General features: G+C 35.2%; 2 protein-coding genes across 13 annotated transcripts in view; both read left to right on the forward strand.

Annotated features, from left to right (window-relative positions):
- Positions 1–11,855, forward strand: part of Znf148 (zinc finger protein 148) — a 183,162-nt gene extending 171,307 nt beyond the window's left edge. For 11 of the 12 annotated variants that reach the window (XM_023702177.1, XM_023702184.1, XM_023702175.1 and 8 more), the window contains 2 exons: positions 3,289–3,407; positions 3,661–6,567. In XM_023702177.1, the coding sequence (XP_023557945.1) occupies positions 3,289–3,407; positions 3,661–5,259 (1,718 nt within the window). In that variant the 3' untranslated portion in view covers positions 5,260–6,567. Of the gene's footprint in view, positions 1–3,288; positions 3,408–3,660 lie in introns of all 12 variants that reach the window. The other variant, XM_004642165.3, reaches the window with a different exon arrangement.
- The window catches only part of Slc12a8 (solute carrier family 12 member 8), a 179,347-nt gene continuing 172,760 nt past the window's right edge, over positions 6,802–13,388 (forward strand). The window contains exon 1 of the mRNA XM_004642168.2: positions 6,802–6,855. Coding sequence (XP_004642225.2) covers positions 6,833–6,855 — 23 coding nt within the window. The 5' untranslated portion in view covers positions 6,802–6,832. The remainder of the gene's footprint in view (positions 6,856–13,388) is intronic.

Below are 13,388 nucleotides of genomic sequence, written 5' to 3' on the forward strand. Positions count from 1 at the left end.
TTTTTTGATGGAACTGGGGATTGAACTCAGGCCCTTGCACTTGCCAGGGAAGCGCTTACTGTACTGAGCCATCTCCCTAGACCCTGAAGGGTTTATTTTTGAGCTTTCATTTTCATTCTTTGATTGATATTCCATAAGCCATTCTCACATTATTTTGTTTTTTTTAGTTTTGTAATAAGTTTTGAAATCTGAAGGCATGAGCCCTCTTTCTTTTCCAGACTTATTTTGGCTATTTTGTATATGAATTTTAGGATAAGGTTATCAGTATCTATCTTGAACCTTTAGGACAGTTGGGGTAATACTATCATTTTAACAATGTAAAGTCTTCTAACCCATGAAGAATTAATTCAGGTGGAATTAATTGAATTGTAGCTAATCCTAATTTTATCTTCATTTTGGTAAATGACTCTAACTTCTGACTTTATTGAGCTCTAGCATCTACATTCTCTATTTCAAAATGTGTATATATCTTCACTTTTCATTTCTGTCATTATCTGTACCTTCCATCTCTTCTCATTGTGGTTCCTCTTGGATAGTATTTCCTTGATTATTCACTGTAGTAATTCTATTTCAATATTAGTTCAGTATTCATATTCAGTTTTTCTTGTCCACTGATTCCTCTGCTTTGGAACAATTTAGTCTCCCTATCCTTAATAATATTTACTCTTAAGTGAATTATCTTTGCTTAATTCTCACTTTTTTTTCTCATCCTACACATTTCCAAACTTTGCTAGGAAGTGATTTTCTCTCACAGCTTCTGTGCTTTTATTTATCACTCATTGGCCAAGTGCCTTCACTCTTCTGGGTTTCAGTACAATATTTCTTTCCTATAACATGAACTGGTTAGTTCAGATTTGTTGTGTTAAACTTCTTCCTAACCTGCAAAACTTGAAACTCTAACTTAGAGTCCCAAGCTAACTGAATTTGTGAGCCTTTTGTCACACCAGCAGCAGCACTTGGGGACCCCTGTGGAGCTCCTAAGAGGAGTTGCAAGGCCACTGGGAATAATTCTTCTGTACTAAGAATTTTTTGGCTGGCTCAGCCCACCCTGAAGGCAGGGCTGGCATGGCATGTGGTGCCAGGGATCGAACTGAGGTCCCCTGCACCTGCCTAAATTTGACTAAGCAGGCACTTTAGACCACTGAGCTATATTGGCACCCCTGCAGTAAAGTTTTATAACTGAGCAATTACCAAAGTAATTGCTTTTTAATATACTTCTAAAAATATATATACTTAATATACTTTTTAAAAATATACTTAATATACTCTTTTTTTTTTCTTAAATGTATTTGGTACAGGGTCTCACTGCATAGCAGCTTGGACTCATAGTGATGCTCCTGTCTCAGCCTCCCTAGTGCTGGGATTACAGATGTGCACCACCATGCCCAGACTCAGTGGCCAGCTCATCATGCTTGGGGGCAGGGCCTATGCGGCATAGGGTGCCGGGGATCAAACCTGGTCCCTGCACTTGCCTAAGCAGGCACTTAGTCCGCTTAGCTATCTTGCTGGCCCTAATTACCCCAGTTACGTTGTGAAAAATTTTAAATCATTTTACTTGAGCCCAAAATAAACTCAATTTAGAGGTTCACCCAAAACCCAAACACTGATGGTGTCCAGATACCTAGTTGTCCTTTCATTTTTCTTCAACTTTACTATTCAGTTTATGTTCACTTCCAAGACTTTTCCACATCAAAACAGCTCATAGTAACATTTTCTCACTAGTAATCCGTTGTAATAATCATCTGTACCATTCATTTAACTCTTGAAAATTGCATTGCTTGGCTGGGGAGATAACTCAGTAAAGTAAGCAAGCCCCTGAGTTCAATTCCCAGTACTGAAAAAAAAAGGAAGAAAGAAAGAAAAAAAAAAAAGAAAAGAAAATTACATTATTAATTGAATATAATTTAGGGCTAGATTCTTAAACTAAGGAAATATAATGAAGTAGAGAAATGCATGAAATAATTATTATTGAGGTGAAAATAATGAGTGCCATAGGAAACCTACAGATGGAATTCTGTGGTAGTTCCAAGAAAAGAGGGCCAATTATCCTAAAAGAAATAGATTTTAAAAGAAATGCAGGATCTGAACACTTAGCCAGAAATGGGCATTCCTGTCTGCAGGAGCAATAAGGAAAGAGAAAGTGTGACATGTGGGTATTTTGATTTAGCTGAAGAAAAAGATTAAGAAGGAGAACTGTGGGATATGTTTTAAAAGTAAACCAGAGAGGGGGCCTTGCCCCTTAGCTCAGCTCTTTAAGTGGCTGCTTCAACAAAGCAGTCAGGCTCAGGTTGCTGTGGTTCGATCCCCAGGACTCAAGCCAGCCAAACCTGCCCTGAAGGCATTCAGAGAAAAAAAAAAAAAAAAAATCCTTCTGCCTTTTGGGCTGGGGAGATGGCTCAGTAGAATAAGCACTTCCCTGGCAAGTGGAACGGTCTGAGTTCAGTCCCCGGTTCTGGAAAAAAAAAAAAAAAAGTAAACCAGAAAGACATAGTTGTATGAGTTGCTATTTTTTAAAATATATGTATCTTGTTTTCCAAGTTATGCTATAATAAACTCTTCAGAGACAAGTATACTTTTAATCTTTACAGAAGGGTTATTGTGGGTGTAAGAGCAGTATATTCTGTAAAATTTTGTTGAGTGTGTGATAAGTAGAAACAATAGTTTCGTGAACATACATTATTTAATTTCTTATCACCTTCTTCTATTAGAATGTAGAAAAACTATTTAGAACTCCATACAGATGTTCCTTATAAGGTAAAAAGTCCTTTGGACATTAAAAAAATGGGACAGTCATGTGTCCAGTTGATAGTATTAATATGTAAATTATTCCCTACATGACATAATAAATACTGATTTGAGTTGAAAAAAAAATCACTATGAATAAACCTTAGTTTTGAAATTTAATCTCAACTCTTTGTCTTAATAAATTAGATTTATAGAGTATTTTTGTAGAATTCAGAATTTCATTTAACTGTGTTTCTGGAAAGAAATTAATAATTAAGAATCTGTACACAAAAATTGTATTGGATTGTGCATGGACAACATTTTTTTTAAATGTCTGTACATAAGTTCCTGGTATTGCTGGTCGTGGAAAGAATATGTCCCTATGTAACAAAAGGAAAAAATTGAGTATGTCTTTTTTCTACCTAGTATGATAAATATCTTTTATCATTCAAGCAGTAATTATCACAGCTGTCAAACTGTTCATGTGTTTTAGAGATTCTTGTGGAAAAGCAATTCATTATTTTACAATATTTATTTTGTCTTAAATTTTCTGTATCATGCTAGGTGAAAAACCATTTCGCTGTGATGAATGTGGTATGAGATTCATACAAAAATACCACATGGAAAGGCATAAGAGAACTCATAGTGGAGAAAAACCTTACCAGTGTGAATACTGTTTACAGGTAAGAGAGGTGGCTTGAAATTCTATCTAGTTAAACTATAAAATAATTCTAATAAATTAAACTAGAAAATGTTACTACTAGAACTATTTGAGGAGCTTTTAAACTCTTATGATTAGATTTATTAAAACTAGCACAGTGAGTTTGTTTAAAATTAATTATATCATTATACTTACATCAATTGTTTTCTTTTTTTCCTTTTTGTTGACCAAAACAACAAAACTCAAAAACTACTTTCAACCTCTGAATTCGACAGTATTTTTCCAGAACAGATCGTGTATTGAAACATAAACGTATGTGCCATGAAAATCATGACAAAAAACTAAACAGATGTGCCATCAAAAGTGGCCTTCTGACTTCTGAGGAAGATTCTGGCTTTTCTACATCACCAAAAGATAACTCACTGCCAAAAAAGAAAAGGCAGAAAGCGGAAAAGAAATCATCTGGAATGGATAAAGAGAGTGCTTTGGACAAGTCTGACCTGAAGAAAGACAAAAATGATTACTTGCCTCTTTATTCTTCTAGTACTAAAGTAAAAGATGAATATATGGTAGCAGAATATGCTGTTGAAATGCCACATTCTTCAGTTGGAGGATCACATCTAGAAGATGCATCGGGAGAAATACACCCACCAAAGTTGGTTCTCAAAAAAATTAATAGTAAGCGAAGTCTGAAACAGCCACTGGAGCAAAATCAAACCATTTCACCTTTATCCACGTATGAGGAGAGCAAAGTTTCAAAGTACGCATTTGAGCTTGTGGATAAACAAGCTTTACTGGACTCAGAAGGAAATGCTGACATTGACCAGGTTGATAACTTGCAAGAAGGGCCTAGTAAACCTGTGCACAGTAGTACTAACTATGATGATGCCATGCAGTTTCTGAAGAAGAAGCGGTATCTTCAAGCAGCAAGTAACAACAGCAGGGAATATGCATTGAATGTGGGTACCATAGCCTCCCAGCCTTCTGTAACACAAGCAGCTGTGGCAAGTGTTATTGATGAAAGCACCACAGCATCCATACTAGATTCACAGGCCCTGAATGTGGAGATTAAGAGTAATCACGACAAAAATGTTATTCCAGATGAGGTACTGCAGACTCTGTTGGATCACTATTCTCATAAAGCTAATGGACAGCACGAGATTTCCTTCAGTGTTGCAGACACTGAAGTGACATCCAGCATATCAATAAATTCTTCAGAAGTACCTGAGGTCACCCCATCAGAGAATGTTGGATCAAGCTCCCAAGCATCCTCGACAGATAAAGCCAACATGTTGCAAGAATACTCCAAGTTTCTGCAGCAGGCTTTGGACAGAACTAGCCAAAATGATGCCTATTTGAATAGCCCGAGCCTTAACTTTGTCACTGATAACCAGACCCTTCCAAATCAGCCAGCATTCTCTTCCATAGACAAACAAGTCTATGCAACCATGCCTATCAATAGCTTTCGATCAGGAATGAATTCTCCACTAAGAACAACTCCAGATAAATCTCACTTTGGACTCATAGTTGGTGATTCACAGCACTCATTTCCTTTTTCAGGAGATGAGACAAACCATGCTTCTGCCACATCTACACAGGACTTTTTGGATCAAGTGACTTCTCAGAAGAAAGCTGAGGCTCAGCCTGTCCACCAAGCTTACCAAATGAGCTCATTTGAACAGCCTTTCCGTGCTCCCTATCATGGATCTAGAGCTGGAATAGCTACTCAGTTTAGCACTGCCAATGGACAGGTGAACCTTCGGGGACCAGGGACAAGTGCTGAATTTTCAGAATTTCCCTTGGTGAATGTAAATGATAACAGAGCTGGGATGACATCTTCACCAGATGCCACAGCTGGCCAGACTTTTGGCTAAAAAAAAAAAGTGTAAATAATACTGGCACTTTAGAACAGATTAATCAAGAGTGGGGTTACTCTGTGTAAAATGGAGTGCTGTACAGATTTAAGAGCAATGCGTTATAACAAGTTAAGCTGATATGAATAGCAAGAGAATCCAATAACTGCATTTTGTTTGGTTAGTCAGCATTCTTTGAACTGCCTTACATGTTGTCACCGTTCTAGAAGCAGTGCGTTACTTGTTTTAGATCAGAAACTTGCTATTCCACCCACACTGAGTTAAAAAGAAAAAAAAAAAGACTTTCGCACAATTCTTTCCTAACTGATAACATTGTACGTTCTTAGGAGATTAGTAATTGTGTGAAATTTACTCATACTGTTTCTAAGTTTTTCAGCATAGTCATTGCACTTCAGCAGGGAATCTGATTATACTTTACAGAGTGAACTTAAGAGTTTAAATGTCAAGAGATTATGGCTTAAATTAGTTTGTCCTATGGAGGAAAAAGAATCCACCTTTTAAGAAGAATGATATGCCATATACCCTTGATTTTCATTTTGCATTATATTGACATGTGGGTTTTTTTTTAAAGGAAAAAAAATAATAAAAATCTGATAGTCTAAGACTTCACTATTTAAAAGCCTAATTACTTTTAAAAATATGCATACTTTCAAAACCTTTACCAAAATATACAACTGTTGCAGCAGTCTCTTTTCTGTGGAAGTATGCATATTGGTGTCAGTTTCTTTGTACAGTTGTTCCTAGATATTTTTTATGATTTTTCATGTGCAAGTAACAAGGTTTTGAAGTTTTAGTAAAAAATACTCTGTAGATTACATTCCCGAGAACATAATGCATACACAAAATGTATATTCCACATTTTAAAGTTTAATTGTATCTTACTTTTACATATACACTTCAGTTAACATAGAGCACTTAGAATCTATTTGATATTTTTGATTTCTCAAAGTTAAAAAAAATTTAGATTTTTAGGTTTGATATGGTTGTGTCATAATCATCTCATAATTGACAATTTTAATTTTTGGCAATAAAAAGAAATTGGGATATCTTTGAAACTGTAAAACCTGGTTTAATCCTCTCTCTAGACTCTTGATAGATTGGATAATTAGTGTCCAGAGAAACTAAAGAAATGGGCATTTTAATGGCTTATTTTATCTTGTTACTCTTTAATGAACATTGCTCATCACAGTTTTACAAACCAAAAGTGTTTACTAATTCTAGTAACTACAATTTCTTTTCAGCTAGATAAGTAACCGGAAAAATTTTGTTGCATTTCAAATTCTAAATAAACTACAGACTTTATCCTTATACCACGAATGTTTTTTTAATACTTTGTCTTAAAATAATACAGCATGGTACAATAAATAGTGCTTTTATATATATATATAATATATATATATACTTTTCTGAATGATGGTTTGAGTTACACATTGAACAGTTTTTATTTTTTGGAGAGTAACATTAGTTTTATTGATTCTGTATCCTCTTTGATTTGTTTCAGTTTCTTTGGTTTTGTAGTGTAAATTTCCACCATCTCTGTCACAGTGCACATACTGATACAGCGCCAGTGAAAATGAAAATCAGTACTCTTGGAAGGTGAAACTTTACTTTGTTAATTTCCATTTTAATTTTATATTGGCCCTGTAAATCTGCGTTGTTTCAGTGTAGAATATGTTATCCATTTAAATTATTTTTCTTTTATTTAATATTATCTCAAGACTATTCTCATAAAGAAAGGGAACAAAGAAATATCCTTCCCTTAACATCCTTCACTTATGTTCATTTATTTTGAATATATTTGTGTTTTATGATGTGGAGTATAAATTATGTTTAATGTGGTTTCCTCTACATTTTGGTCGTTAAGCTTTGCTTGAAATATTAGTTTTCCCATTTGACAGCTTTCTTTGCTGCCGAAGTTTTCAAGAATTTTACACTTTGAAGTAAATATTTAAGTTCTGCCATTATTAATCTTAAGATTGACGTGTGTTATGTTGTATATCACACAACTGCAAGAGGAATTCTTTCAGGTGAGATGTTAAAAATGGAACTGCTCACCCTAGAGAGGCATTTACAGTTTTCTCAAAGTGCTTTTGGTAAGAATAGACACATATATTCTGAGTTGATTTTTTTTTAAACCTGATCAAAACTTTTGTTTCATTATGAACTTATACAGTTCTAGGTACAATGTAAAGGTTTTTTGTTTAACATCACCAGCACAGTTTTAATAGCATGGTTGTTGTTGAGCAGATTGGGTGAGCTTAGGGAAAAGCCTTTGGAAATGGTAGTTATGCAAGCAGAATTTCAGGTGTTGTGTTTCTGTCTTCAATACATTTCTTGAAATCTATACAATGGCAGACTTTTTACCAGAATGTAAGCATTCTTGAGATAACTAATACTTAGCCAGCATAACTTACCGACTTGCCATTTCTGTATAGTTGTCACTCTTACTGTGAAATTCTAAATGCCTACCAGACTTAGCATTATCATACGATGAACATCTCAACAGTTAGGGTTTCCCCGTTTTGTTCTGAAAGTTATTTAATTTCTGTCTGGGCATTAGTGGAGAAAATCAGTAGCCTTATATGCTGCTCTAGATTGAAACATGGAGGATATGAGATATCCTTTGCAATTCATGTTTCTCATTTCTCTCAGAAGCAAGTTATTTTATAAAAACCTGCTCTTAGCACCCAAACACTTTCCATCCATGTGAGTGAAGTGCGGTTTTCCTGTAGGCCTACCGTCATGTTTGAGGATTGGAAGCAGAGATCACATTAGGCGAGGAGGCAGTGTCTCTTGAACATCTTCTGGAAGTGTTTTTAACTTAAAATTCTCACTGTACATATATTTCATATGGTGTGGAATATTTGAGTGACTCCTAAAGTTTTTGGATCTACATACAAGTGTGCTATCTGCTAAGGTGGGAGCCCATCTTCTTAGCTCTGGCTTGATGCCAGCAGCTCACTTTATCTCTTGCAAGGTAGAAAAGGCCTTGTGCTCAGGGCAGGCTTTCATTTCTACAAATGAGAGACACTTGCAAAGTGCCAGCAAGGTTAAATCTTTTACCACTTCTTTCATGTTAACTTGGGTTTTTAAAGGGCTGTTTAAAAAAAAAAAAGCCGGGAAACTTAAAAGTAGGCATTGCTGTAGTACTACATTTCTTAGAACATTTTAAACTAGAACTCATTTTTTTTTCACAGTATATTTACTTGAAGCACTGTTATAATCAAAGAAAATTTTTGAGTGGGCAATTTAATTTAAACCTTTTCTGTTTCAAATTGCTTTATTTCAGGGAAATAATTTTCCAGATTTTGCTATATTCTGCAAATAAAAACCGTGTTTCCTTTTTCACTTAAATTTTGGTAGGAAACAAGCTAAAGCAGACAAACATTTCCTATTATGTTTGTTGCTTTCTTTAATCCAATGGATAAAAAAGTAAAACCCTGTAAACATTATTTTATTTTTTTATGCAATACCATGCTGTAAATACGGTTCATCAAGTAAGGATGTACCTATGATTGAATTTTTAATTCTGCACAGTTAGAGTTTATATATAAACGTGTCTTGACAATCAAGGACTTTCATGCGAGTCTTCCTTTATGATGTTTATTATTGTTATGCATTCCATTTGTTTTGAAGTGAGTACCAATGTGCTAATTTGTATGTCTGAAAGTATGTAATGTTTTTACAGCTTGTTTTTAAGAATCTGTAAATATGTACAAACAAACCACAGTACTGCTTTATGTTAGAAGGCATACGATGTTGTACTGTAAGCAATAATACACAGCAGTGCTAACTTTACAAGTAGTATCAGGAACGTTCTAAAAACATTTCAGAGTTGTTAATTATCCTTATTTAATAATGATTCTCTTTAATCGGTTTTATAAGCAGATTCCATTGTTCCTCCTGTTGGAACATAACACTGTTTACACAGCATAATTGACGCTGCAGGGGGACAGGCTAGATCTGGCTTCATCTGTGCTCACTCACTAAGCATTGAATGGCCTTACCACTCTTCTGCGAGATGGAGGAAGACCGCACACTTAGTGCCCATCACACTGAAGGAAGGGATGTGGGTTTTTCCTGCTTCTGTACTGCTACCTAACTTTGTGGTTTGCTTTGGATTTTGATACCCGTTTCTGTTTTAGAGTCAAGCCCATAAGCTTTGAGGTGAATTCAGCTCCATTGTCAAATAGATAGTTCTCTTCATACTTCATAACTACATTTCAATGATTCTAGGCTCTCTACTTTGGTTTTTAGATACTTACTTTTCAAACTTGATTTCTCAGCTGATCAGATGAGTTTATTCAACTTCAATACAAAGAAAAAATTGTAGTTTGAAGTGAGTAATATACTGTACAAAACAGCTATTTGAACACACACATCACTGCTTTAGAGATAAAACCGCCAATTTATAAATGTATGACCTACATTTTATAGGAGAAATGTTTTTAAATGCTAGTCATTTATATAATGTGCTTTGAAGGATTTGCTAGTCCACTTCTGTCACTTTTTAGTACACTGGTATCTTTTATATGTAATGTATGCTTTTTATTATTGTAGCAAAGCATTTCAGTAGAAAGAATTTTGCAACAATATGGGGGAAATTTTTCATTGTTGGATTTGAATTATACTGGATTTTATCTGTGTAGTCTTACTTGTCTTTATTTTAATGCTGTCTGGAAGGGAACTTGGTATCCAAATAAAGCAGGTAACCTCATTTTACTTCAAGGGCATACTGTGTAGTGCTGAATTTAATCTGGAAATCTGGTGATTTTTGAAAAGAAAAACAAGTTTATAAAAATTGTACAGGAGAAATTAAATGTGTGCTGGAAATCCTGATGATGGAGCACGTTGAATTTTCTGATACATAGTGTTATTTTCCTGGGATCCTCTATGATTTCTTTGTATTTCAGCTAATAAAAGAAAAACCCTGCCATTGAAACTAGTAGGCTAATAGGATATCCTGATTATACAGTATTACTTTTCCTATCCCCTTTTTGACCCTTTCTCAATCACTGTAAATTTTTTATTTTCTATTTCTTACTGATAATTAAATATGTACATAATATAGATACTGTTGTATAGAACTGAATGAATTGGGTTGCTGTGCTTGAATGGGGAGCTAATTGAAATACTGAATACTCAGAGTTCATACAGTGCCAGAGCAAATTGTTGAGGGGGAAGAGGGCAACTTGTATCTTGGGAAGGTCACAGCAGGTTGTGTTTTCAATACCATATGAGAGCAAAGTGAAGGGATTGCTGCAAATGCAGGATCAGACACTAGCTGGGCTTCACTTCTTTTCCTTCCCTGGAAGGATAGCACTAAATTTCCAAATCTACTCAGGTGAAAATTGCTTTGCAGTGACAGTTACCACATTGAAATTTTCACTGTTCAATAAGATATTTGTGATTTTTTAAAATGCAAACTTTTACATCGGTCAGCAAGCAGCCTGACAAAAGTTAGTAAGTCAATTTATTTTAGAATATATTTTCCCTCTATGTAGAATTGTTTTTAAAAAACTGGGAGATTTTTTGTCTAAGTACATCTTTATTGCCATTTTTTTTTTAAAAAGTATTTTTGCTTGACCCCATCTTTTGGCATAAATGAGTTGCTGAGCCTTTACAATACAATGAGCACTGTGTCATGCTAGTCGTGGAACACAAACATGTTCTCTAAATTGACTTGTTCTCTGAGAGGTTTGGTGAGTTTCACGGCTTTTGGCATTGTTTTGGCTTTTGGCATTAGTTAACGTTGCCATTTTAAGTTCATAAAACCTTTTTATGTATTGTGATATTAAAGTTCTGCTTTATTTTAAATTGGATTATCAGACTAATTTATATTTGCAAATTCTGCCTTTTAAATGTGGACATTGGCTGTTTAAAAATAAAATACAGACTACAGTTTTATGAATAATTTTCCAACAAAATTTTTTATGATACTTTGAGCCAAATAAATATGGTAAATATGCAGAAACTGGAACATAAAAAAAAGGATGCCTGTATGGAATTAGTAGCTACACAAGTTGGGTAATAATTATCAGGGCCTTTACTGTAGCTTTGTGTGGAATGTTATTTATCAGAGTTATAAAATCCAAGAGTCAAGTGTTACTGTTGTGGAATATTTTAGGCTGGAAATATTTTTAACATAGAACTAAGAATATATGTATTTTTTTCTTTACAGATAAGATTTTATTAATGCACTGGCAGTAGTGTACATGGGATTCTTTGTTTCCCTTTCACTAGTGTAGGTAGGTTTATTTTCATCCATCTACCACTTTGCCAGTACCTTATCTTGTGACAGGATACCTTGTGAGAAAGCCTTCTATAGCCAGGAGTGCAACCTGGGTCCATGGAAATACAAACTGACCGCCCCTTGCAAAGATCAGTCCTAGGACTCGCACTTACTAGCATGGTGACCCTGTAACCAAATGTACATGATGATGCCACAGACAGTCTACTAATTCATTTCCTCCATCCCAGGTCTTGAATGATTCAAATGGGTGGGGAGAGGGATGGGGAGATAAGATTCTACATGACACTTCTCCCTACCTGCTGAAGAGATGAAAAAAAATAAAATAAAAGTGAAGTCACTTGAATTTAATATGTTGTCACTGAGTCTTACTTGACAAGTCATTATGCACAAAATGATTTTTCTGATATGTTTGGGTAGGATTTTTTTTTTTTCCAAGAGTCCTAGCTGTTCAATTTTAGCCCCTTTTGATGAGCCTGGTAAGACATTAAATTATGTCCATATGATGAATAATCAGTGTAGGTGAGAAGTTTTAAGTGAACTAAAGCTAAAATGTGGATCTCAAAAGTAGCTGTTTTGTTATTTCCAAATAAAAAGGACATTTAAAGTCACAACTTGTACCCATAATTGCAGATTTATGTGCATATGTGTAAGTTGAGGTAAGAGATGTGATACTGTAAATATAAATGACATTTTCAACTCACTGGCTGAAGTTTTTAAGTGACCTTAAATTGTAAAATAGAGAACATTTGAGCCTTTGTATATTTACCTACTTCTACAGATGAACTTTTAAGAGTAATAACCTTCATAGTTTCCCCAGCCTTAAACTTTTGAAACTGTGCTGCTGCTGTCAAGGTCCATAGGGAACTGGGTGCGGTGGTGCACACTTGTAATCTCAGGGCAACAGGAGGCTGCCTAGGCAACTTAGTCCATGTCCTGAAATTTTTTAAAAATGTTTTTAAACAGGCTGGGGATATAGGGCCTGGGTTCAATATGTGGTACTGGGAGAAATAAAAAGGAGGAGGGGAGAGCAAAGAAGTGTATTACCCATGATAACAATTGGCATTTTCTGTTGAAATTTTAATCTTTGTTTGCAAGGGTATAAGCTTTGACCATGAATGTATTCAACATTGACCTACTCAGTAAAGGTATTGTGCTAGATAAAAACAATAGATGGTTATGGCTTTTCCACCTCTTGGGCATCAACAAGTATTGATAGCAGTATCAACCAAAGGTGTTGTAGATTACTAAAGCAAGTGGTGTCGTAAGATGTGGTAGGTGCTGGGTTGACTAACATCTTGTTCCTTGACAAATGGGTAACTGTCTCATTTTAAGGTAGTCTTTTAAAAAATTAATAAGTTCGTTCCAGAAGTTAGAAAATTATATACAGATTAAATACAGTGGAAATACACAACATGGTCAGTCATTATTTTCTACTTAAATTATCAAGGTTTCAGACAGGATTCAAACCTGGACTTGGAATGAGTGGGGATGGAGCAATAGAATGTGCTGATGGATCTGACTTCTCAGAAGTGGGAGCTTGATGCCTATTGAGTTTCACAACCTGAGGTAAAGATAGCAGGATCACTTGGATACCCATGGGGCACTGGGGTGGGTGCTAGAAGTTGCTTTCTGGGAAGTAAGAGAACTACCTAAACCCAGGCCTCACTAGCTGACCTCATACAGTCTGTGAAAAGGTGTTAATAATCACTTGGAGTCACTACTGTTCAGTCTTCTGAGACTAAAGTTACATATATGGTACTCTTCTATTGTCTACTAGGTGTTTGGGTCATGGTAAAACTTTTTAGACATTCACTATGATAGTTTTCCTTTGTTTATGAGCAGTCCAGCACTGTTGCTTACACAGCTTCTGCCAATG

The sequence above is a fragment of the Octodon degus genome, unplaced genomic scaffold, assembly GCF_000260255.1.
Source record: "Octodon degus isolate 3935 unplaced genomic scaffold, OctDeg1.0 scaffold00147, whole genome shotgun sequence".
Classification (NCBI taxonomy): domain Eukaryota; kingdom Metazoa; phylum Chordata; class Mammalia; order Rodentia; family Octodontidae; genus Octodon; species Octodon degus.